The sequence below is a fragment of the Neodiprion virginianus genome, chromosome 1, assembly GCF_021901495.1.
Source record: "Neodiprion virginianus isolate iyNeoVirg1 chromosome 1, iyNeoVirg1.1, whole genome shotgun sequence".
Taxonomy (NCBI): Eukaryota; Metazoa; Arthropoda; class Insecta; order Hymenoptera; family Diprionidae; genus Neodiprion; species Neodiprion virginianus.
This window is the reverse complement of record NC_060877.1, coordinates 32,205,942-32,230,279: the sequence shown is the minus strand read 5'-3', so window position 1 is coordinate 32,230,279 and position 24,338 is coordinate 32,205,942. Positions and strand designations below refer to the sequence as shown.

The window sequence follows — 24,338 nt, the reverse complement described above, 5'->3', positions numbered from 1 at the left end:
CAATTTTCTCCGATGTACCCATTATTTATTCATAAATATTGAACGACAAACCTCGGAGCTCGTATAACGTCGGGCCTGCGACGTGTGTGTATTTTTACATGTGTGCCGTACATCCGGGAACCTGACCACGCTTCGCGTACGTTCCTACGTTTGGACAAGCGTACTTCTGTCGTTCGAGAATTATTATACACGACTCTGTCTGTATCGTATTCATCCTCGGGTGAGAGTGTGGCGACAGCAGCGTTTCCGATTTGAATTATAACGGGACCAGTTTTCAGCTGATTCTGACAAGCGGAGAAGAAATAATAAATTCGTGATCATGCTTTGTAATATTGTTACGTGACGATACTGTGCAACTTTTTCTTACAACGAAAATATTTCAGGATTTCCAACTATTGTAATTTTATTCTTAGGTCCTCAGACTCTTTTGAAATTGAACGGCTACTGTGTGAACCGCACGGAATATTTTGATGAACAATTTTTGTCGAGAGTTTATTCGTCAGAAGAAACGACGTATGTCTCATTTGGACACAAAGTCTATGATAAAAAATATGGTGTGCAATTTTTCTGTTATCATACGATGTGTAGAAATTGTTTTTGCACTAATTATCAAATTATATAATGATTGAAATGAGATCATTGAGAATTTACGAAGCTCACGATAACGGGTTTATTTTTCTGCTGTATGATACTTGGTTAATTTCCATATAAGTACATCACCAATTACCGATGCTCAGTAAATTGAAACGACCGTGAAAAACCTGAACAATTAGTCACCTCGGAGACTTTTCCTTTATTATTCTGAAAAGACCCAAGTTATAATTCATAAGTTAATTAAAACAAGATTGAATTTACATTTTTCCATTTGTCAAACGATAAGTGTTTGCTCAAGCTGATAAATCTAATTCATTATCCACAGTTGCGACTTAACTCGGCCCTTGAAAAGAACCGTGCAAATTATGAACCAATCAGCTTGAAATACGAATTGGTTAATTACTCGAACGAGACTCTGCATAGATCACGGACCGCGTGGCGTTTCTCACAAGTAACTTGAATAAAAAATAAGAAACAAAAAGATCGAGCTTCTCGATAAGCCCACAAGTTTTACGGAGAGTGTCTCTGGAGGTAGAGACCGAGAAATGTGGAATTGCAGATATGTGTAAACAGAGTTCTTAGCCGTGCAGCAGGTTTCAAGACATCTGGAAGACCCGAGTAGCTCATTGTAATTATTTGCCCACCTTCCGTTTTAATTAAACTAGAGTAATTGCACGTACGGTATACACGACGGTAATTAATTTAATTAAGTGCGCGGAGTGTATGCATACCTACATGTACACGTAGTTTCTCGGGTAAATTAGACACGGTGATCTTTGTTGCACGTCGAGTGCACGTTGATATATAGTATATAATATTAAAATCTAGAACGTCCATATTGGACTCCGCATTGCGGAGGCAACAGCTGCCTAATTATCCGCCTGCAAACCGTTACAGAAAGAGATAAATATAACGTGAAACACATGGACGGTGTGTTAATTTCAGAGATTGAAATTCTCCTCGAGTTTGTCCAGCCCATCGATTACCGATCGAATAAACTCTAAATTACATCTCGAGTTTCTTTCATTCCATTTATAAAATGCGAGACAGGAGATTGCCGTAATTAGATTTCAACATGATATGCACCTTGCGCCAAGGCCTGGCTCGCAATTGCATCGCAACGCAAGCAGAGCCAGCTGAGCATTAGGTGAAGCCTAATTTGGTAACGTTTGATCCGAAGTTGCATCGATCGTTGCGGCAAAGAGGCACGTGGGGCAATTTTGTGCAAAACCAGTTGCATGAGGTCGGGACGTAAATGAAAAAGGTCCGGGAGTTGGACGAGGAAGAAAAACGATAAGGCGGATACGTTGAAAACACGATAGCTTTAACTTGAACAATGCTCAGTACACAATAATTGAGACTAAGTAGAGTTTCTTTACTTGTATATATATGTATATATATATATGTAGGTAGGTGTGTATAACATGCGAGTGATGCGCGATTCTTGCTATTGCAGCTCGCGCGGAGGTATGAAGAAGAAATTTAATAACAATTTTTCAAATCAACGTATCGCGTGATGTACGTGACGTCGATATTTTTAAAAACGAAAGTGAAGAGAGAAAAAATAAAACAACAAAATTATGATAAGAAAAGGAATGAAAATATGATGGTAAAAATAAATTAATGCAAAAATACACTGAGAAGTCACAGTTGTAAAAACTTAATTAATTACATATCAACTGACAAAGGTGGAGCTTTGGCTGGCTTAATGTTTTTAATCAATACATATACGAATTATATATATGATTTTAATTTATTAGACACCCGGACGAATAAGATATGGATATATTACTACATCTGAATAATTTTTCTGACGCATTATAAATAATAACAGCCGAATCCAGATCATGACTCTTGGGTTATTAATTTTTGTATCGCAAATTTTTTCCTCTAAATTGTAAAATATATGTATATTAGTGATCAGGGTACAGCCAATCGCCGCCACAAACTTGTCGAAAGACTAGAATGATTAAGAATAATTGTAAAATGTAAACTTATCTCATACAATTACGGATCTAAGAGCTGAATAATAAGAATAACATGAAAACTTTATATTTTTGTGTTTTTGATTGGCGATATTATATATTTACAGGTTTTTGTTTTGTTTTTTTTCTTTTTTCTTTTTGCTTTGCTTTTGCAGTTCCTTGTTTTGTGTTATTTTTTGTTTTTGTTATTTTCAATCTTTATAAGAATACTTTGCATGCGATGCCAGATGAGCTCACAGCGAAGAATAAATTATACGTGACATTCTACAAAGTGGAATAACGTAGATTAGAATATTTTATACTATCACTTGCAATTGCACTCTGGCATAATAATGTCTCATAATTTGATGATTATTTGACATAAAAAAAAAAAAAAACTCATCGACGTAAACATGTATATCGATTAAATGGCGACTACATCACCAGAAGGACTACTTAACTTTTATCATATACTGTAGTGTATAACATACTTATAATATAATACTAAAAACAGAATACTCATATTTTGTCAAGCTCTCTAGCATAAAAACATCCTCAAATCCACAGAAAACTCTATAAACAGGCAGCCTTTTTCTTCCTTCCCTAAATACGTCTCACACCATATTTATTAATTATTAATTATCACTATAACACACGAAAAATATTCCCTCCTTAAGTACAGTGACTTTTGATTCTTGGAATGATATTTTAATATCAACGTTTAAAGAAAAAAAAAATAATAAAAAATCAAAAAGAATAACAAAAATCACGACTTTCTCACTACGTTCGTCGTAACGAATTTTAGATGCTTCACGGGTGCTTTTGGGTATTAAATTAAATATATATGAGCAAGTATAACGGTTCGAAAAAAGACAGCAGTGTAATTGCGGACACTAGTCCAATGGCAAGGTGAAAATTTTCAAGAGAACACGTGGCGAAAAATAGCATCGAAGTATGATATGTATAAACGAGGTGAAAATCAGAAGAAAAAAAGAGGACGAGAGTGACCGACGTTTCATCGCTCTTCCAAAAGCTTCCGTCACCCCGAATAGACCGATTGATCGTCATAAAAAAGAAAAACAACGGTAAAACCACTCGTCTCGAATCCGTTGAACCTCAAGACTCTCTTCCGAACGCTCGCAAAGAAACGGTACGAAGATTCAAACAAAATTCACTTCCAATAACACCGGACGCGTTCGCGAAGAGAGCGGAGGCACGGACTAACGAGTCGCGTGAAGAACCAAAGGTGCAACTTCGTCCGGATCAACCCCTGGAAGTCGGCCTGTCGTTTCAGTCGGTGCACTCGGAGGCGAAGCTTTCCAAGTCGACGTAGTGTCCGTTCATGTTGTCCTCCAGGAGTTGCGCCAGGTCCCTTCGGAGGACCTGGAACTCGGGTCTTCGGTCCGGATCCGCCTGCCAGCACCTCGATATCACCCTGAAGAGTTCGCTTCGGCAGTGCGAAGGCCGCTCTAGGCGATATCCGCTCTGCACGTTCCGCATCACTTCTCTCGCCGTCATATCAGGATACGGCGTAGAACCTGAAATATTTGAAAATCAGGGATTCGATTCAGCCGCGAAAATTATCACCGATCGATACGTCGTGCTTAGATTTTTTTTTTTACACACGCTTCTCTTTTCACGCCACGAAGTAATCGTCGTCTACATTTTGTCAATTTTAGAATAGAATAAAATAGAATGAATTTTATTATACTAGGATAGTGAACCCAAAGGTTATTATAAGCAATGAAGCTGGAGAACAGAGAAAATCAAAAACTGAAAAATTAACTTGAATTTAGATCCAGAATTACGAATAATTAGGTAGCAGTGAAATTTTATGGAGATTGTTTGATATTGGGAAATAAAAACCTCACCTTGTAATGTTTGTACCTATTATATTTATACCACGTCTGTTAATTTGATTGGCGTGTAGTTGTAAATCGACGAAATTAAAAAAGCAAAAGTATTTCTTTGGGGAAAAATTGCTTCACCTAAAGTCACGATTTCCCACATCAGGATCCCGAAACTCCAGACGTCCGTTTTCGTGGTGAAAAGTGAATAGATAAGAGATTCCGGGGCCATCCATCTGATGGGAAGAGCGTTCCTGCCGTGTCTCGTTTCTATAATCTCACCGTCCTCGTTGGCAAATCTCGACATACCGAAGTCGGCTATTTTGCAGAGTTTGTTGTGATCCACCAGCACGTTTCTAGCGGCCAAATCCCTGTGGATAATCTGTGGAATAAATTGAAAAACGTTACGGTTAATTGCTCGTTATTTATGTTACATAATTAGGATGTCTGGGTATCGAATAATTTTTTGCACGGTATATTTCCAGGTTTGAATACATATTATCGCTCCTCGAAGTTCCCCGCTTGCCGCAGATATTTTTTAACACTTTTTGCGTAATGGTTGGAATATCAATACGTCTATTTAACCTCTCGTGTTTGCTATTCTCGGACAGACTGAGAATGATATTTAATCTGCAATTCTGAGCCTTGAAGAACATTTTTGCAAAACGTGACGCAGACGGCGCGTGACTCTGTAAACCGCTCATTAGCGACCGAATATATTTACCCGCAATTATTGAATCAGAATACACAGACGTTCAGCGTAGAGTTATTAAATCACAATTTAAATCAGCTGGATATTTTTCTCCGTTGTTGGTAAGCCTGGAATTCTTTTCAGTCTTACAAATTCCACGAAAACTTTGTACAAAATTGAGTGAATGTCGGTTGCGTAAAAATTTTTGCTTGTGTTCGTCGGATTCTGTCAAGTGAACAAGGTCCAAGAATTAAAATCAATTCATTTTCAAGCTTACCAAAAAAAATGTAAGATATCGATGCTTCGTTTCAATTCGCTTCAAAATGGTTAAAAATATGGTAGATTGTACGATTTTTCGCTTATTTTATTCAGAAGAATATTTTCTACATAGTCAACGAAGCGGATTTGATTTTTTTCCAGTAGTCAAGTTTCAATATTGGTGCTTTGTTGTATAAAAACAAAAAAGAAAAAAAAAGTTTACAAGTAAATTTTTTTTAAATAGTCGTCTGAACAAAATGAGTAATCGTAAAGTAAAATCCATCGAATCTGGTATATTTTTCCCAATTACATTGAAGCTATTTCAAATAAAGTATCGATGTCTAATTGCAGTAAGCGGCTCTTTACAATTCCAGTGTTTTCTATTCTTGTATTTTCAGACAAACTTTCGCAGTTTACGATTACAGTAATTTGATAAATAAAAAGCATGAGTTTCTTCAGGCTAACAAGCCCGCTTAATCGACATATTTTAAGAATATCCCAAATTTCCTGGCATAAAATCGAAGCCACCGATCAATAATATCGACGCTGTGGCGACATGTTACATTATGCACGCAATCACAATGCTTCAAAGTAAGAAACCAACAAAGGTGACGCGAATCGATGATCCAGCCTCAGCCGAGACACAAATATCGCTAATCAACGCCGTTCGCAAAGCCATTCGTTATCGTTAACCGTCGGAGAACCGTGTATGTTGCGGGGGCGTCAAGTGCAGGCGGTGAAACCTGTAGATGAATTTTTTCCCACCGGCGCCGATTACTTTTATTATACCTGCAGGGAGCGGCGAAGGTGCAACAAGCGCAACGCGAACTTTGGCATTGACGTATTTTGTTGCTGGGTTTGATCAATCGCGTGCAATTGACGCGATCCGAACGAGTATTAACTATCAACCGCTTATTTATACACGTTCTCCAAAGAGCCGAGAACTTGAAACGAGTATAATTACGTCTTTGAGGATGACCGTACGATCCGGCTTAGTTGTTTGTCTACTCGAAACTACTATTATATTCATGATTTCCATGGAAATGCTAATTGTACAGGTGGATAAGAAGAACGATCGCTCTTCCGAAAGCAAACCTGTATGATTCTCCGGCTGCGAAACGGCGAATTGGCGATATGTCGGAAAACGTGTTAAACGATTACAACAGATTTAGTTAGTTGATAATTCGGGTTTCAACTCGGTTTTTTCTGAACTTAAAATATTCTTGGAAGCTTGTCGAACCGCACGTTTGAGGATAAAAATTTGGATATTCATTTTTCTCAAGCTCATTTGCCATGCTCGCGACCTTCACGTCCCTAAAAGGCCGACTGACACATATTTCAAATCCTACAAGGTGACAAATATTTGAAGCAAATATTTTCCCAACTCGAAGGTCCTCGAACGAAATTTGTTCCGCAATAGCAAACCTCTCGGGGCTTTTTTACTCTTTCCATCTTTCTTTATACATTTCTACGGTCACCGTTTTACAACTCGAGCTTACAAGTATAATACACGAGCCAACAATCGAGCGCAAGTATTCAAGACCCATTTTCAAGAGCTCATTCATGCAGTGCGGAGGACGAATAACGGTGACGAATTTTTTACGAGAAACATTTACACTCTTCATATTTCGAACACACTGCAAAGGTAACCCAGATAAACGTTTCGGGTTATACAAGTTGTTCCTTTTGAGCGCTCGAGTCGTGCTGACCCAGTGACACTTTGTAAAGAGACTCGCGGAGGCGATAAAAGAAACCAACGCTCAGCGATTTCACCTCTTATTTTTCTCTCGGAGCACGTCGAATGGTTGAAAATTTTGTGAGTTCAAGCTAGCTCACCTTCTTCGAAGCCAGGTACTCCATGCCCCTCGCAACGCAGTAGCCAAAGACGGTGAGATCTCGGGAAGTCAGAGCCGCGGAATCTTCGCTAAAATTGTAAAAGTCTTGTCTGGTCCGATGATCGCGAAGATAGGCGAGCAGTTTTCCGTACATAACGTACTCCAATATAAGGTAATGGGGTTCTGAAAATGAAAGAAAGAAAAACTTAATTTTGCATTTAAAATTGACTCACGGTGTCGATGAGAGGTTGCAAAAACCTGATCGATCCGTTCAAACCGTCGTCCGTATTCCGAAACTCTGATATTCTTTTTATTTTTCCATCAGTCAATTACAGCTGTTCTTTCAACCAGCTGACGTGAATGCCTCGGTGATTAATTATACCGAGATTGGCAGGCGTCTTGTAACTAGTTCTTTTATCGTCGTATCGAAACCCACGTGCAACTGCAGTTTGAGTCGTGAACGTGACAAGCTATGACTAAACCGTTCGTAATACATGAAAAATGTCAACTGCAGCCACGCGTCGATGTTCGGCGATGAGGTCATTCAAGTGCAGCGTCTGATCGCCGGCTGCTTTATTATACGCGTGTATTTCGTACGGCAACGCTTAACTGCTGTTACTGAGAAAATTCACAACAACGGGATAACAGCAAGAACAATGCGGTAATCGGTATAAACGCTTACATGTTTTGAATACAATTCGCGTTTGAACGTATTTTTTATACGTCTGTGTATAGAAGCGCTGATTTGCAAGCTCAATTCTGGGTGGGAAATTTGCATAATTAGATTGTTAGCCGGGAATCGAGTGAACGCTGACGACGGTATCACTGCACACAGCGTTTATCGCTCCAAGTGCATGTGATCCGGTTGATAATAAAAAGTGGCTCACGACTTGGTCGTAAACTCCACGCGAACCTGAGGTATTTTTTTTTTCCTTCTCTTTTTGCTTTGGCACTGTTAAACCGTAAAAATTGTTTACAAGAAATAAATTTGAAAACACGAACATGAACCTATATTGGACGGTTCGTTTCACCATGGATAAAAATTTATTCGTCATAGGTATAGCATCGAACGAAATTTCGTGTATCGAGCAGATAAATTTATCTGATGGGTTAATAATATTCCAAGTTTTCTCTCTTTATGGATCAACATATCATACACACAGCATGCCGATGATCAAATAAACGACCCGCGATTTTCCAGGAACAATCAGGGGGCGGGTTTTGTATCGACCAAACTTGTAAATTGGAATTAAGACTTTCGCAAAAACGTGTTCATTGTAAATTTTTCTTTTCTACGTTTTGGCGTAGCGTCACAACGAAATTGGTTTCGTCCCAAAGGCTAGCGATGAAGGTCCGCGGTCTGGTTAGCGAAATATCAACCCGTCGATGCGGTAATGAATTATGGAATATTATCGACGTCCACGAAGCCGCGGCCTGATTTGCAACCTCATGGGAAAATATCGACTGCAGCAGCATACGTGCCTCTGTAATATTTTACGATAGGTAATAACTATAAACAATGGTGCATGCGTCGGTACGATTAGAAAATCACTCGAGCATGGAACCCTCCTGGGCTCCTGGAAATATTAAGGGCGTATTTATGGTGCTTTTAAGACTCGTATTATGGCCGAGCTTCCAGGGTAGGTGGACAGCCACCCACAGTACGCCCTGATTGTAACTTATGAGGGCACTTTTGTCGGGGCCTTAAGGCCTCCATAACTTTCGTATTGGGCGGTAAGGCCCGCCTAATAATTCGCGATTGTTAGCCGAGTCCCACCCGTTTTCTTTTTATCTCTCCATCGCTGTTTACTCTGCGTGCCGGGAGAGCTGGAGATACAAACGACTTGAGACCGCCGGTGTAAGTACGCCATCGATCAGAATTAGACCGAAGATTCGTGCGGATAAATTTCGCAAATTTATTCAGCGCGATCGTATAGAAGTTGAAAGATCAATACTAGGGTGACGATTGGCCGGAGACAAGGCACGGATCGAAGCTTAACGATCGTACAACGAATTTGCGATAACAGTGACGCAACTGCAAGTCGGTTCATCGCGAAAGGCGGAGAAAAAGCGATCAAGTGAATTCTGAGAACGAGATGTTTGTTAGAGTGAAATATATTGTTTCTGCGATGAGACGTGAAGTCAGCGATTCGGAGGTGGGGAAAAAATAAGGAAAAGCGAGAGAACCGTCAGCAGATACGACTAGAGGCGTCGAAGTTCTATTGCATCTGAAGATCCGCTTCAGCTGCGTTCGCGTGCCGATACGAATCGGAAAAAATTATCGAAACACCTTGAACGTCTCGTTCTTACGTCTCGGTATTCGAGTGGCGCATCCGATGAAGCTGACTTATTCAAAGCTCTCAGTCCGCAGGAGTTTCCTTCGGACGCGCGAAGCTTGTAGGTGGAACATTATAAATTTATATATTCACTCTCGGTTCAATGTTAAATAATAGCATTCAACGCCCACCGCGCGGTGCTTGTCGGGTATTGAGTGTGCGAAATGTCAGCCATCTTGAAATAATCGCTGTTTCAAAGAAACCGCTACTTCGACAAATTATTTCCCGACCGTCCGTTTGCCTTTTCCAAGTTTTCAGCTTTTCGTTTCTTCGCTGCGCTGTTTTGTTTTCTCATTTTTTGCAACACAACGCGGTATTAGATTTTAATAAAAAATCAAGATTCCAGACTCTGGAGATCACAGATGCACCGGAAGTCAAAAAACGACGCTCGATTACCGGGAAATAATGCCCGCGGGATAATGGCTATAAATTTACCAATCGTCTGAAATACGAGGCGCGAATAATCGAAATTTGTCACCGCTATCTGGATCTCCGTGAATGCGTACAATACAAAGCAGTATTCAATTATTCGATGGCGATTAAGGAAACCCCGCGGTGTGCAAACTGCAGCGGCAAGCCGATCTTGCAGACTCGATCTTCGAGGAAGAATAAAGGATCAAAAGATTACAATCGAACCGCCCGCGCCGGTTATCCTCTTCGGTTTCTATTTTATTACGGAAAAAAAACTGACCCTCGTAGATCATCCGAGTCAAAACCCGATTTCGAACGAAAAACCGCCCACCGTTTAGCGCAGGACAAGCTTGTTTAAATCTCGGGAGTGCCACTCGTTTGCAGCCATGGTCTTTTTTCATCTCTCTTTGTCTCTCTTGTTTCAAGTATTATATTTGCACATGACAATGAATCAGACCTCGTGCCGATTTCGGGACACGATAAAATACATTCCGTAATTAATGCCGAGATATGTGGGCCGCATCCGTGAACCGTGACCAGGAAACGGGCACTCTAGAATTTTTTTGTCACGCGTTATCCGATTTTTACATCATTCGGAAAGTCTCGGTTTCACGATATGACGATGAATATGAATCTCAAATGTAATCTAGATCCTAGAAGTAATAGGGAATAAAACTTTTGCAATTTCTACAGCAATGCGGAATCTGAAGTGCAAAAATCGGTTTCAGAGCATCGAAAACTTCATCCAAATTCAAAGTGTATCGATTAAACAATGCGCGTATTTTGAATACCAGCCATAAATTTTTCTCCCTAGTCGCATTATTATATACATGTATGAGGTGAAATATATTCGCAGAACCCTTTGTTGTCTGCAAAGTTTCAAGCACAGCTTTTAGGCTGGGACTATTTGACTGCGAGGGTCGAGAGAGTCTTATGACAATGGAGATCCTCGCCTCCCATGAACAATTAGATCACGAATTTGAAAGTATGATACGGTACGTAATGGTAATCGAGTAAATTCACGTCGTACTTGATGTGTTGGCGTTTTTCCTTTCTTCGCTGTTTTTCTTTTTTTCTTTTTCCTTTTTTCTTGACGCATGGGCGAGGCCGTGTCGTAGACATGACCCTCAAATTAAATCGGGGCGAGAGTTTAAAATTGCAGTGCGTAACATGGCGTGTTCAATGCGTTCAGAGCGCGTTTCGATTTAATTGAGAATCACGTCTATACTCGAAGTTCTTCTTCTTGGCAGACAAACATGTTTTCGCTGGATAGAATTACGCGGCTAGTTCGAGATTCACGATGCAAGATTTATTAGCCCCGTCAGTTTCCTCGAGAGGGTCAAGTTGGCGCCGCGCGAATAATAAAAAAATAATATGCAATATTCCGACGCCGGTGTAATTAAAGAAATTAGTAAATCATAGTTGAATTATCTATCTGTTGACCTCTCGCTGCGATGATCTCCGCTCATTGATATTCCAATCGCCGTGCGCAATCACCAATTACATAATAACGCGCCATTCTTTTCCTCTGTTTGTTCAAAATTGTTATGATTCATTTTACAGCGGTTGCAAATTCCGCTCTCAACTTACCCATAATCATGACGCTTGTCGACGTTTCACGTAACTTCGCGAACCTTTTTTTTTTTTCTAGAAACATGAGAATAAAAAATCGATTCGTCAAAATTGCAAGACGAATTCGTTCGTCGTTTTAAAATACGAAATCGCGCACGCGAGTCTGACGTGATTACAATTACCTGCAAAATAAAAAAGCTACAGCGTTATTTCTTTTCGAAACTCGTTTTGCCGATGGCAAATCATTTCCACGACAACAACAATAATCCCGCGAATATCCCGGCTATGGCTCGCCTTTGACTTGTGAACAATGGTCTGTCGGACACGTCGCCATTGCATTAATTACGTACGGTAGATTATCTCCGGATGTTCTTACTCGGCACCAAGAAGATACATTATGAATTTCTCAGCTTGAGATGCAAATTAACAAGGATCGCTTCTGGTCGCAATTTCGAGAGAGGATTCGTAAAATAGAGAGAGATTCCTGATCGAGGAGGAGGAGGATTGATACAAATCAATCGACACTCACCTTCCTCCGTGCAGCAGCCGAGGAGGGTGACGACGTTCGGATGATTGCCCAACTGCTGCATGATTTCGAGTTCCCGAACGAGGTCCTCCTTCTCCCTCGAGGACGCGCCTTCCTTGACGGTCTTAACGGCGACGAGCCGCGTCGTGCCCTGGTGACCGGTGAGGTCGTCGGCCTCGGCTTTCCATACCTGTAGGAGAAGGAAAACGATGCGAGTGCATTACGGAGGGAATATGGTACATCGGGAACACACTTTGCATAATCACTTAACGACCACGGTCAGTGGATACCGCTGCAGGTAAGCCGAACGCCTGGCGTGCGAGTGCGAGGTAGAAATGCGCGAATGTGAGACTGGACGAGTCTCGGTAACGCGATGCCCTGATATTTCAATCAATAAATACCATGCACGCGGCTGGAGAAGTGTGTCGGTTCGGAACGAGCTCGGGGCACAGAACGATTCAATGCAACGAAACTCCTCTCGTTCTCTGACTCTCTCGGTTTTGCGCGGAGGTGATAATCCTCAATTTGCAACGCACGAGGCAAGGCCTGCGGATTGAATAGCCTCAGCAGGAAATTGCTCCGGACAATTCGACGCCGCGAAACGTAACGTGCTTTTCATCCTCGTTACAATAGTCCAAAGGCTCCGAGGCGCGCGCTGAGCGTCGCGTATGTTACACGGGGTATAAAAAAAAACTTCGTTGTTTGCGATGTTGGCGCCGTAAATTTACCTGCCCGAAGTTTCCTTGACCTAGGACCGTCTGCAGCCGAAGTTTGTCTCGCGGGAATTCCCACCTGGATTCCTGGCTCGGAGGTGGAGGCGGTTTTTCTCCCTCGTGACACTGGAGGACCAATTAAATGATTAAAACACGTTTTTCTTCCTCATCGCGGTCGGGAGCGACTGCATCGGTAGTGAAATTTATTCACGCGTAATGGGACTGCTTTTAATAAAAACTCACCAGGTGCTGTATCCGAGGTAGTTTTGTTATCGCCTTTTCGATCGACGTCTTGAAGTCTCCCTTCTCCAGATTCAGACCGTCTTTCCTACAGCTTATCTCCGATGACGTATCCGACTCTTCCAGCATCTACGCAAGTCGATAAAAATCATCATCATATATTTCGTTACGACTCTTGTTCAACGACGTCTCAAAAATTACACCATGAACGAGGATCGTAGATACCTCGGGTAATATACTTGTATTCTCCTAACGGTACAAAAAAATTTTGCCTCGAGCTTACGATGCCGGGTTTGAGATTAACAGATGTGCCAGTCGCGCTCACAGTTTCAATTTTTTTATTTTCATTTTATATCAAGCAGCAATTTAAGCTGTCCCGGATGAGAAAAAGGTAGGGTAAAAGAAAAAAGCAATTTTCGCTGAACCAATTTTCGAGTCATCCCAAAATGTTGAGTCGCTGTTCGGTGTTTTACGGGACGTATTGAAAAAGTACAAGACGCGTGCATGTTGCGCGGTGACTCGGTAACCTCGATGAATGGCACATGTGGCGATGACGTCAGAAGCGTTCATCGCCCACTTGGCATAATCCAGCTTAGGTATACAGTCACCTGCGTCCGACACGCGTTTCTCGTAGTAAAAAAGAAAAACTTGGGTTAACAACGAAGAGTTGATGAGTATTTGTCGTAACGACTCCCGGAGTTAAGCGAAGCCCGTTGGCACGTAACGAATCCGATGGTAAGGTACTCGTACCTTGGCTGAGCATAAATTAAATTCAACCGGAAAGGAGGAATTGAAGAAAGGGTAAATGGTGAAACAAAAGGTGTTCGGAGACAAAAAAGGAGAAAAGAATGATAAGAATACAGTAGATGTACACGTCGCTGAAACTAAACGCGCAGTTTCGTTCTGTTTTGTTTGGCAACGAACGCGTCAACGGTCTTGTTGTTTCACTGAGAAAGTGACGCGAAATATTTAATTATAGAAACCGCATTGACGTATTACACACCTGTTATTGCCAAACGGCATGCCGAGTCTTGTTAGAATACCCCGTTACGAACAATCGACGTTAGACATTTTTCAAACGCGTTTTATACACCTGTTGCACAATCTGCGTCACGCTTTTATTGTTTGTGTAACGTACGTGCAGGTCTGATCATCGTGAACGAACGATCGTTGATTAAAACTAGCGCGGATAAACAGAACAACGAGCCATCGGGAATGATCGAAACGCCAAGAAGAAGAAGAAGAAGAAGAAGAAGAAGAATTCCTGCTTCGTGAAGCGTTAAGGTATCTCCCCCCCTTTCCGGCAACTCTCAGGATATGAAAAATCTATACATTTCCTACATTTCCGTGTGAGTGAAGTGAAGAAGAACGCGTTATACTCGTCAACCCAATTTTATACAGGTTTCAGGGGTGAATTGCATCGATCGTACGTCAGTGACTCGATGTGTTCACCGTCGTAAAACTGGTTCGGCGATAAATATCTTTACGACTTGTAAAACTTAAGTGGATAAAGCCAAGGAGTATGAATAATGGCGCATAACGCCTGTGTGTTTTTACCTTGCGATTTCTAATAATCAGTCTTCTTAAGATCAGTCCGACGCCAACGGCTATTGGAAAGACGACGAGGGTCGCCAGGATGTAGCTGACGACGGCCACCGTCTCCTGAGTGGCGACCGTGTCGCCTTCGGAGGCGAGGTACGTCCTGTTCACAGCAGGATCAAACGTCGAGGAATTGAACATGGGCACGGGGGTTTGATGGGTTTGCCACTGGTGTCGAGTTCGGTTTGTACCGACACCGGCACTCGCCAGGCCGCTTCCTCGGTTGGAGTACGAGGGTTCTCCGGGTTCGTGAGGTGCCGGCTGGTCTGCCCGGTGCCGGGTTGAATTGTCTGGCTTGTTCGACAAGGAATCAGGAAGTCGTTGGGCGCCGGGATTGCGGCCGGCCGGAGGAGGAGGATGCTCGTGAGCCTTACTTTTTGCCGTTTCCACATCAGGTAGTGAACCTGCGGTTGCAGGCGAAGTCGCGGTAACCGAGCTCGGCCCTTTTTCATCTCGTTGTCCCTCTTGCCCGGCGACCGGAAGTATTACGGGCAGAGTTTCAATTCCGTGGGAGGACGACCTCGAGGCAGGAGAACTGGTTCCGTTGAAGATCGACGTTCCATTGTACAGGTGCATTATGGGCAGGACGTTGTCCTTGTCTCTCGACTTGTCCGATAAGTTCCTGCCTCTGACTTCCGGCGATCTCTCCACGCTCACGGTTCCTTGACCGTTCAAATTTCCCCCGGATCGAGAACCGTTCGGTTTTGTGACCGCCAACGACGGCGATCCGCCTTCACCTTCACCTTCGCCTTCCTCCGACGTTTGTACTTCTGGGTTCGGGATCGTCGTCACTTCGGGTCTTACCGTGTTCGGCGACCTGTACATCTGTTGGATCTCCGACGGGCTCAGATCCTCGGCAATCCCGAAGGGCCGATTCGCCTCACTGAGATTCGTCGTTCTGATAACTGGAACCTGCGTGACCGACTCCTCGACGGTGACCGCGTTCCCCTTTTTCTCCGCCGGCACATCTTCCGCCGACAGTATCCTCGGTGTAACCGAGAAAAGCGACGGTAGAATTGTACTTTGTACTGTTACAGTTTCTTTACCCGACGTCGCGGTCGGTTCGGGTCTCTGATCAATCGTTCCACCTCTCGCCTCCACTTGGGAAGCATCGTCACGAAGAACCTGGGCCCTATCACCGGGCTGCTCGCTAGCAACACCGTCATTAGAACTATTAGAATAACTACCACCGCTTATTTCACTTTTGGAAGAAGTCACCCTGACCTCGCTATAACCATTAGGCTTGTCACCACCGTTTCCTTTCGATCCGTCAAAGTTTTCCTCAACCCGCGTGAGGTTCCGAGATTCCGAAGGCTTCGTAGTGACATCCAAAAGCTGCATATCAGGAGCAGCGTTGTTATCCGTCACGGCCGAGTCTCTCCTCAGTGATTGTTCCACCAACATGTCTGGTGTCATTTGTCCCAAACTTTCCTCGAAATTACGTTTCCCATTTACGCTTTTGGGCCCCTCGTAACTTTGTGTAACATTACCCGTGGGTCGGTTGGAATGCAGTGACTCATTAGAGGTTTTCGACGTATCCGACCGAACCGCTGTCGACTTATCGGTCTCTTCACTATGCGCAAACTGTATCGAATCCGGCTCACCTTCCTCGTTCCTCACCGGCGGTGGCCGCCTGTGGTTTTTTGATCCTGGTTGATCCGCCCTAAAGTTATGCCTGCGAGGTTGGTTCCGGTGACGAGCGCCTTTGCCGATCGGCTCCTCACTGGGTCTCTGGTTCAACACTGCACTGGCCGATTTCAGCAGCATGCGCTGATCCACGTCCCGGGCGTTTATCTCATCACTAAACTCGGCGGAAACTGGTCCAACGGAACTCTGGTCCCTCTGACCGGCTTCCGAGTCCGGTATTCGAGGCTTGTTTACTTCGAGCGGCGTTCGAATCGAGGTTTCACCGCGGGATGCTGCGTCTGGGTCTGACCGGGGCCCGTGATCCCCACTGCGATCGCTGCTCTGCTCCCCCTCCAAAGTTGTAACTCCTTCAGCCGCTGAGCCGGCACTGAGATCGGACCGCGACCGCGTCGCCACTATACCGCTCGACGAGCCGTCGCTTATCTCGGCGGTCCCGAGTGGCGCGGGTCCCTGTTGCCGGTGCTGCTCGCCTTCCTCCTTGCTGCTTACCCCAGGTCCGGAGTAGTTGCGCAACAGCCGCGTCACGTTGGTTATCGTGTAAGCGTACACGTGTTGTTGCGCCGGCAGAGCGACAGGTGGAGAGCCCGCACCTGGAAGCGCCAGGTTTCCGCGATCCTCTCCGACCTTCGACGTCGAGGTTTCGCCGACGACTATCCTCAGGGTCGTGCTTCGCCTTGTTTCCGGGTGATCGGTCGTCGCGGTGGAAGCCATCCTCGGAGGTTCGTCGTCCTTGGGACTCGTCAGCGTCACTTTTTCCGAAGGATACCCCACCGCGTGCCCGTTTACCACGGACCCTGAATCCTCCTGGTACCCCGTCTCCCCCCCGCCACTCGACGTCGCGACCGAGGGACCGAGATTCCTCGTCTCGTTCGATATCTGGGTCGAGCCGTCTTCCCCGGCTGCATTCCCAGATGCGCCAGCCTCGTGGGATGCTGGGCCCCCTTTCCCTTGGACCGGCGTCTCGCCGAGCACCTGGTCAACCGACGATGCGTGAGCGGACGGGTCCGCGGGGCGCCCCTCGCCCTTGGCGACGGCGTCGCTTTCCGACGCGTTCCTCGTCTCCGGAGCCCCGATCACGTTCGAGACGATCGTCGGGTCGGCGGGCTTCGTCGGTGGTTTTCGGTAGTAGAGACTGCTGGCGCTTGGATTTCTGAAGGCGGGCACCTTCAGGTTCGGGATCTTGTTCCTCTCGATGGTCTGCTTCTCAATCGCGATGTTCATCTCCTCGTTAATGATTTCCTCCAGGGTGGGAACCGGGACCTGCGTCGTCGTCGTGCTGAGCCTCTTGCCGACGAAGCGTCTCCTCGAGTTCGAAACCGGGGAAACCGTCGGCGTAACTTCGACGGAGTTACTGCTCGTCGTATTCTGCGTTTCAGGACTGAGCTTTTGACCGAAGTACAAAAACTGCGTCATCTCTTCGATCGGCACGTTGCTTTCCACCGGTCTGAAGTGCTTGTACAGACTGTCGGACATCATCACTGTATGGTTGTTACTACTTTTTCGAGGATCAGGTTCGCTCCCGGACGCGATCTTAGCACCGCCGACCCTCTGCAGATGCTGGGAACCGTTTCTAGTCGTAGAAATATGCCCGCTCCTCGAAAAGCCAGACGATGCTTTGTGTCTGATTTCTGTTCCAACCGTCGTCCTGTCGTCACGACCGAGATCCGTCGTCTCCGCGGTCTGTTTGCCGGATTCAGAATTCTTAGATGTCAGATTTCCACTACCCTCCATCAGGCTCGAACCCCTTTCGGCTTTTCTGACCGCAGTTCCGATTAACGGTTCCGATGCTTCTTCCTGGGCCCCAATCTCCACCTTGGATTCACCGGGCGCCGCGACGTAGACGCCGTGTCTGGTCTCCTGGCCCTCCAGGACGTCGGTCGCATCCTTTGGCACATCGGCGCGCAGCCGAGTCGCGCTCACGCCTCGCAGCTGATCGCCAGGACGCTGCGCCAAGGCTTGGCGACGTTTTGCAGCCAGGATATTCCGGAGCGCTTGTTCTCTCTTCGCTTTCGACGCGGGCAGCTCAGCGTGCAGCGACATTCGTCCGTGGCGGTGATGATCGGTGGACGCATCTGTAACACGATAAGAGAAACGAAAATTTAGAACTCGTATCAACGTGGGAGGACTTGACGTTGGCGTTCCGCGGAAGGCTAATTTCTACGACGTCGTGTATTAACCGCAAAACTGGTTATGGAAAGTTTCGTTCTCCGGGTGATCAACGGTCATTCTTGACATTTTGCACCTCGGATTTCGGTTAATTCATTATCAGGACCTATCGCAGTAACGGTAAATTTTGACGGTGCAAAGCGCCTAATAACGGCTTCCATGAAAAACGACCTGCAAGACTCGAGTCGTGGGGCACGATTATCCGGGGCAGTAGAGGTCCAATTAATTCGTACACGTAGAGTCCTTGATCGGCAGTTATCGGATGACAGATCTGAGAACGAGTGCGACAGTCTTGAGAGCCGAAGACGATATACCCGGGGTCAGAGATGAGTCCAGGGTTCGTCCCGGATCAATGTTTAGGGTTCGGTAGGCGTCATCCGATAATGTACCATGAATGTACCGTTAATTTTCTCAACGCGTTGTGTCCGTTCGTTTGTTTCGTTCGCTATCGCGTTACGCTCGAACTGTTTCTCGCCGTGGTTACATTTGCTTTCTTTTTATTTAAAACGTTCCTTTTTCTTTCTTTTCTCATTCAAATCCTAACCGTCGAATCGACACAACGAGCATAGAATCGGCTTGTTTCGCTAACTCATTCCCCTTTTGCTGCAAAATTTCTCCATGTAAACCTGCCAAATAATCGTCCTTTTCAAATTTCAATCAAACCCTGCAGCGGAATTTATTAAGCAAATATGCGACTCCGTCTACCCACGCGCATTTCAGTACACTGCCTTTGAAACCACGTTTTCGATCGGCGATTATCGTACACTCGCGTGGGTTTCGAGCCAGATGTGTGGCTAGTCCCACTTATTCTTAGTTCGTTCTATCTCTAGCCTTGTCACCAATAAAGCTTGTACCTACATGGAACAGTAGCAGCGGTGAGGTGTACTGGTTCAAATTTCAAATCCAACAGTACCGATGAAGTCAGATTCGTTTCCAGAGGTTACTGCACGTGAATGGTATGCAGCTTGTCTTAAAATAAAGAAAAAAAAGTACAGACGTGGAACGATTCTTGCTCGCATTGAGATCGCGATTTCGATTCCGGGATCGCTTCGCTTCGTTTTATATATTTAAACATTATTCAAGCTTTGCGTTGAGCCTGGTTACTCGATTACTCCGTATAGAACAGAACGTGCATCATGGATCACGAATCGTAGCGGGAATCAATCATCACCAATCACGGAACAGATCTTGGAGACGATTTTTATCTTACGTCCGTGCAGCAGTCCGATCGATTACGAAAATGACTGGCCGAATATTTTTCTACTAACCGCAGAACGGCTGATGAAGAATCGCCTGATTTACATAACAGTATACCAGCTTCATGGTGACCGTCGTTAAAGATTTTTTACCATGGCCTCTTGGTGTTCTTTCACCGTGTTCGTACCTCAGGCATGATACAGTACGATTCGGATTATACACGCACTCCTTCCGCTCTTTATCTATCATCGTCATTTCGGGCGATTCATCGACGCCAACAGAGCTAAAGGCATCGCGAGATCAAGTTCAAGGCAAATTTCTTCTTTGATCTAGTCTCTTTCATATACACCGGCCTGGAATGAATTGTCATTTCTAGACCATATCGAGTCACCGATAAAGACAACATTGTGGTGGTCGACGTACCAACAAACATATAGCCGAAGCCTCTGACATCATACCAGAAATTTTGGTCATCGTGTAGCAAGAATCGTACACGCATCTATACGTTACACGTAGATATACACATAGGCAAAGGAATGTCCGTGTCGAATACGGTTCGTAGTTCAAGACAATTGCAAGAATCGCTAACACGGAAACTATGAAGCTGCACGAGTAGACGTCACCGGTAATTATAAAGCATCCGATAAGATCGGTGACTTTTTCGCCGTTCCGATTGTACCCGAGGTATAATTATTGATACACATTGTGACTTGCCATATATTTATGACTGGTCAAGGTCAAAGCGGATCAAAAGTCAGCGGAGGTTTCATGTAACTGCGCAAAGAGGTGCCGTAGACACGTTTATTCGCCCTCTGTAGCCGTAACTCACTTGAGCTTTTGCTACGTTGCAAGATTCACCTCTTGCCGTAACTTAGGACTTTTTAAACAGTTACGAGAACCCTGCGGTACGCTTTACTCCGACTCTCACGTCGAGCCCTGCGTACCGGTCGAGGCACAATCTCAGGGCCGTCGCATCTCTACGAGAAAAGGTTATTTGTTCAACGATTTTACGAAGGTTAATGATTCTCAAGTTCGCACGACATGTTTTCACGAGTCGAGGAGATTTCGAGGAAATTTTGGCTCGCGTCTTTCAATTCCATATATCGAACCCTGGCGTTTACAAGTTTCAGAAAAACTGAAAAATGTGTTACACGAAAAATTCGGATAGAGATTGCGAGCTTTCAGGCTTTGTAGTGGATCGTTTAAGAAGGGAATATCGAACAATTGTGAGAATAGGCACAGTCCTTTTCGAAAGGTCCTCTTTGCCGTCCCTGGGAACCTTTGAGACGTAGGAGAGTCTTGTGACCGTATATCATAGTCGTGTGACGGGTAACCATGTCCTTAGCACCTGAGTTGCCATTTCGCAGAAAATAAAGGGGAATGAAAACGTTGTCCAGCAACGGCACCGGGCGTGCGGCGTACTATAAGCGATAAGGTCTTCCACTAGTCGTCGGCATTTCTCCTAACGTAACCTAACCTAACCTAACCTGACCTGACCAAGAACCTCACCTTGGCCTCGCCGAATCGGGCTGAAAAATGATGCGGGTTGTTCATGGACCAAGGCGCACCTAACTCTCGTAGTTTCTCGTGTAAAACCGTCATCGAAACCCACAACCTTCAATTACTGTACCGGCTACCGGAGTCGGCCAGAAGCTTCGCCGAAGAAATCGAACGTCTCAAGTTCACCCGCAGCGAATGCGGGTCGCTTTTGCTTTTCTCTTATATATATTGTATATACATATAAGCACGACCGTGCAACATCGTGCTCCACTTTTTCTCACCGATCAACTCGCGGTGCAGGCCTCGAGGGCTGTGATGCCTTCTTTGACCCCGACACAAGTCCGCTCCGGCAACGTGACCGTGTCCACAGGCCCACCGACCGGTGACGCTTATAATATTTCATGGCAACATGTGTATAAAGAAGGTCAAGCTCACTGCTCCTGTTCTTCCAGCAACAAATGTCGTGAAACTGCAACATGCCACTGCAGCTGAGAAAACAACCATTGCGACCAAATGCCTCATCTTTCCGATCTCGATGCAGGTACGACTTGTGCTACGGATACCAGAACATTCCCCAGTGGCTATACGTCATCCTGTGGATAGGTGTCGGTGTCGAAAAGCTCTTTATAGGGTTCTAAATAACCGAAAATTATTTATACGCATTGTAAAAAGTGTTTTCGAAACTGTGCAATATGAATTTCATTAGTTTTCGAAGAGTAATAACGCTTAACTTTTTTCTCATCTGCAATTTCTTTCGCCATTCATATTTTAAGGAACGTATCTCTGGTGCAGAACAGGTAATTTAGCTTTTCCGTTATTCGTCGAGAGCCATATTATTCGATATCGGGAATCAGATATTTCGATACTCGATCCCCACTATTCTCGGCAATCGTCCGAGGAATTGGAAAAAGCTTGCAATATTTCATTTCGTGTTAGACAACGACATGCACCGCGGGGATAGATAATCTCTGAGCTTGAGGGTAAGAAACGTAGCACGTCAAGGTATAAGGTACATACCATATACATACACACATATATATATATATGCCCTGAGCTACTGAATAAATGAATATTATCCTGCACCAGCGGCAGGAGGTTTATACTGCTACAGTTTCGCGTCCTGTATAATATTCAGTAAGAAGAGTAGAGCCGGAGTACCTCTTCGGATAGCCGATGGGCAAAAGAAGCGATAACCCGAGGGTTATTTTCTATCTATGAATATGATCTGACGGTTTAAGTCGAGTCGGGCTTCGGCCAGCTCCTCAAGATCCAGATATCGCTGGACGATCGGAAACGACAACGGCTCAATATCGTTTTGCGATGGGATGAAAAAAAAAAAAAAAACCAAACATCCGGAAAAATGTTAAAACTCACTCATAGACCAAAGTAACGTATCGGTACTGGTAGTGGCATTGAACCTTCTCGACGACACTGATGGATGCCGTGCGAGGGGAAACTGGTCGAACACGTTTCAGTGATGAAAGTACACATGTGCATGTGCGTAGTTTATACCTTCGGCTTATGGGTACAACTAGTCGTTGCGGGTAATAGTAGCTCTGCCGCACTCGGAGAACTAATTAAAAGATTCCGGTTTAAATCATATTTATACCCACATGAGAATAGACGTACGTTTACATGCCAGCACGAGAGTTTCGATGACATGCAGAAAATGACATGCGATATGCATAAATATTTCAAGCGCATGTATTGCAGTAGCGGCGATCAAGAATGGAACTCGGTCGTTTCGCCGTACGAGTTGGGAACAACTAATTTCGACGGTGAAATTAGTTCAGCGTTGGTCAAACTGTGTTGGTACAATAAATCCGCGGCTATGTCAGAGAGGCGATTGTTCGGTCAGCCGTAAATCGGACTTTGGACCCGCTCGGCATGGTTCGTAGACAAAACTTAAGCCTCTTTTGACCGCTGGCGTTACGTACAAACACACCGACGGCTTATGTAAGCAAGATGCGATCACCCGTTCCGCCAATTTGACGCAATCAAGGTCTTCTTCCCGTAACTAATCTAAATAATATCTTGAAAAAATGCAAATTGCACCGATTCCCAGGCGAAGATATCCCCGGCCGACGTCGGTTTATGCCGGAGTTACACGCTTCTTCGAAGTTTCCTGCACGCGTCCCAGAGGCGATGCAGCGAGTGCAGGCGAAGATGGTAGGTCGAATAATAACGCGTTCGAGAAGTCGCGGACAAAGGCGAACACATGCGAGGTGCAATTTGAGCAAAGAATTCGAAAATTTTGTATCCCCGTTCGCATCGCGTGACCGTGAAAATTGAATCGTTATATCGATTTAATGCACGAGGGAAATACTCGCCTCGAGGAAAATAATACGAATGAAATACGCGTCCGCCGGGTTATTACATTGCCGCACTCACGTGAGTTTCGTTCCAGAACGTTTAATTCCATTCGCTATAGGTCTATATGCATATAATACGTGTTACACGTGTATCGCGTAAAGCCAATGACTTAATTTTTAACAGGTGACAAGTTAATTGCGCCATTGTTTAGCGCACGGTTCAATTTACGTTAGACCCTGACACGCGTGGAGTGTTTGGTATATTACAATATCAGCATATGTCGACGGAAAAAGTTCCTGCGTATCCCCGGCAACAGCAGCCATTTGCGAATTCAGTTCCGCTGGGTTTTCCAAGAGAACAAGAGGTGAGTATTTGATTGATCGGTCGGTCGAACCTTCCGGCTCGGTTTCGATCATCGGTTCGGTTCGATGATCCGATCGCGATCAAAACGGGACGAAGGAAAGAATTGCCGAAGGCCGCCGACTCGAAGCCTTTGAGAATTTACTCTCGACCGAGCCATGTTTGAAATCGAGTTATGAATTCGTAACGCATCTCGCCAGTCGAGGGCTCGGAACTGTTGCAGTTCCCAACTAAGCGGAGCGTGTGGTAGTTTTAAATAATGCGAAGCTCCGGCGCATCGCGAGCTGGAGAACAGTCAACGAACGAGGGAGCACGCGTTATGCGGGTCTCCCATGGAGCGTACATCCGTTTCCGGTGCAATGGTAGCGCCGCCGGGCAGAGGACACTCCGGTCATCGCGCACGGAGAACCTCGCGTTTATACTTATGTAACGGACGAAACGTTAGGAACCTGGTGCACGTCGAGCCTCGCGCGATTCCCGTTTGCTTTCGACGAGATCGGACTGTGAGAGCTGAGAAAAAGAAAAGGAAAACCCTCTTCGCCAAAAGCAATTTCGTCTGTTCTCATTTG

General features: G+C 44.9%; 1 protein-coding gene across 2 annotated transcripts in view; it reads right to left on the bottom strand.

Annotated features, from left to right (window-relative positions):
• Window positions 1–1,897: 1,897 nt before the first annotated feature.
• The window catches only part of LOC124307595 (uncharacterized), a 107,868-nt gene continuing 85,427 nt past the window's right edge, over window positions 1,898–24,338 (bottom strand). For both annotated transcript variants that reach the window (XM_046769440.1, XM_046769448.1), the window contains exons 2-8: window positions 14,545–18,305; window positions 12,991–13,116; window positions 12,763–12,873; window positions 12,038–12,224; window positions 7,191–7,372; window positions 4,547–4,787; window positions 1,898–4,096 (exon numbers count right to left, since the gene is read on the bottom strand). In XM_046769440.1, the coding sequence (XP_046625396.1) occupies window positions 3,849–4,096; window positions 4,547–4,787; window positions 7,191–7,372; window positions 12,038–12,224; window positions 12,763–12,873; window positions 12,991–13,116; window positions 14,545–18,305 (4,856 nt within the window). In that variant the 3' untranslated portion in view covers window positions 1,898–3,848. The remainder of the gene's footprint in view (window positions 4,097–4,546; window positions 4,788–7,190; window positions 7,373–12,037; window positions 12,225–12,762; window positions 12,874–12,990; window positions 13,117–14,544; window positions 18,306–24,338) is intronic.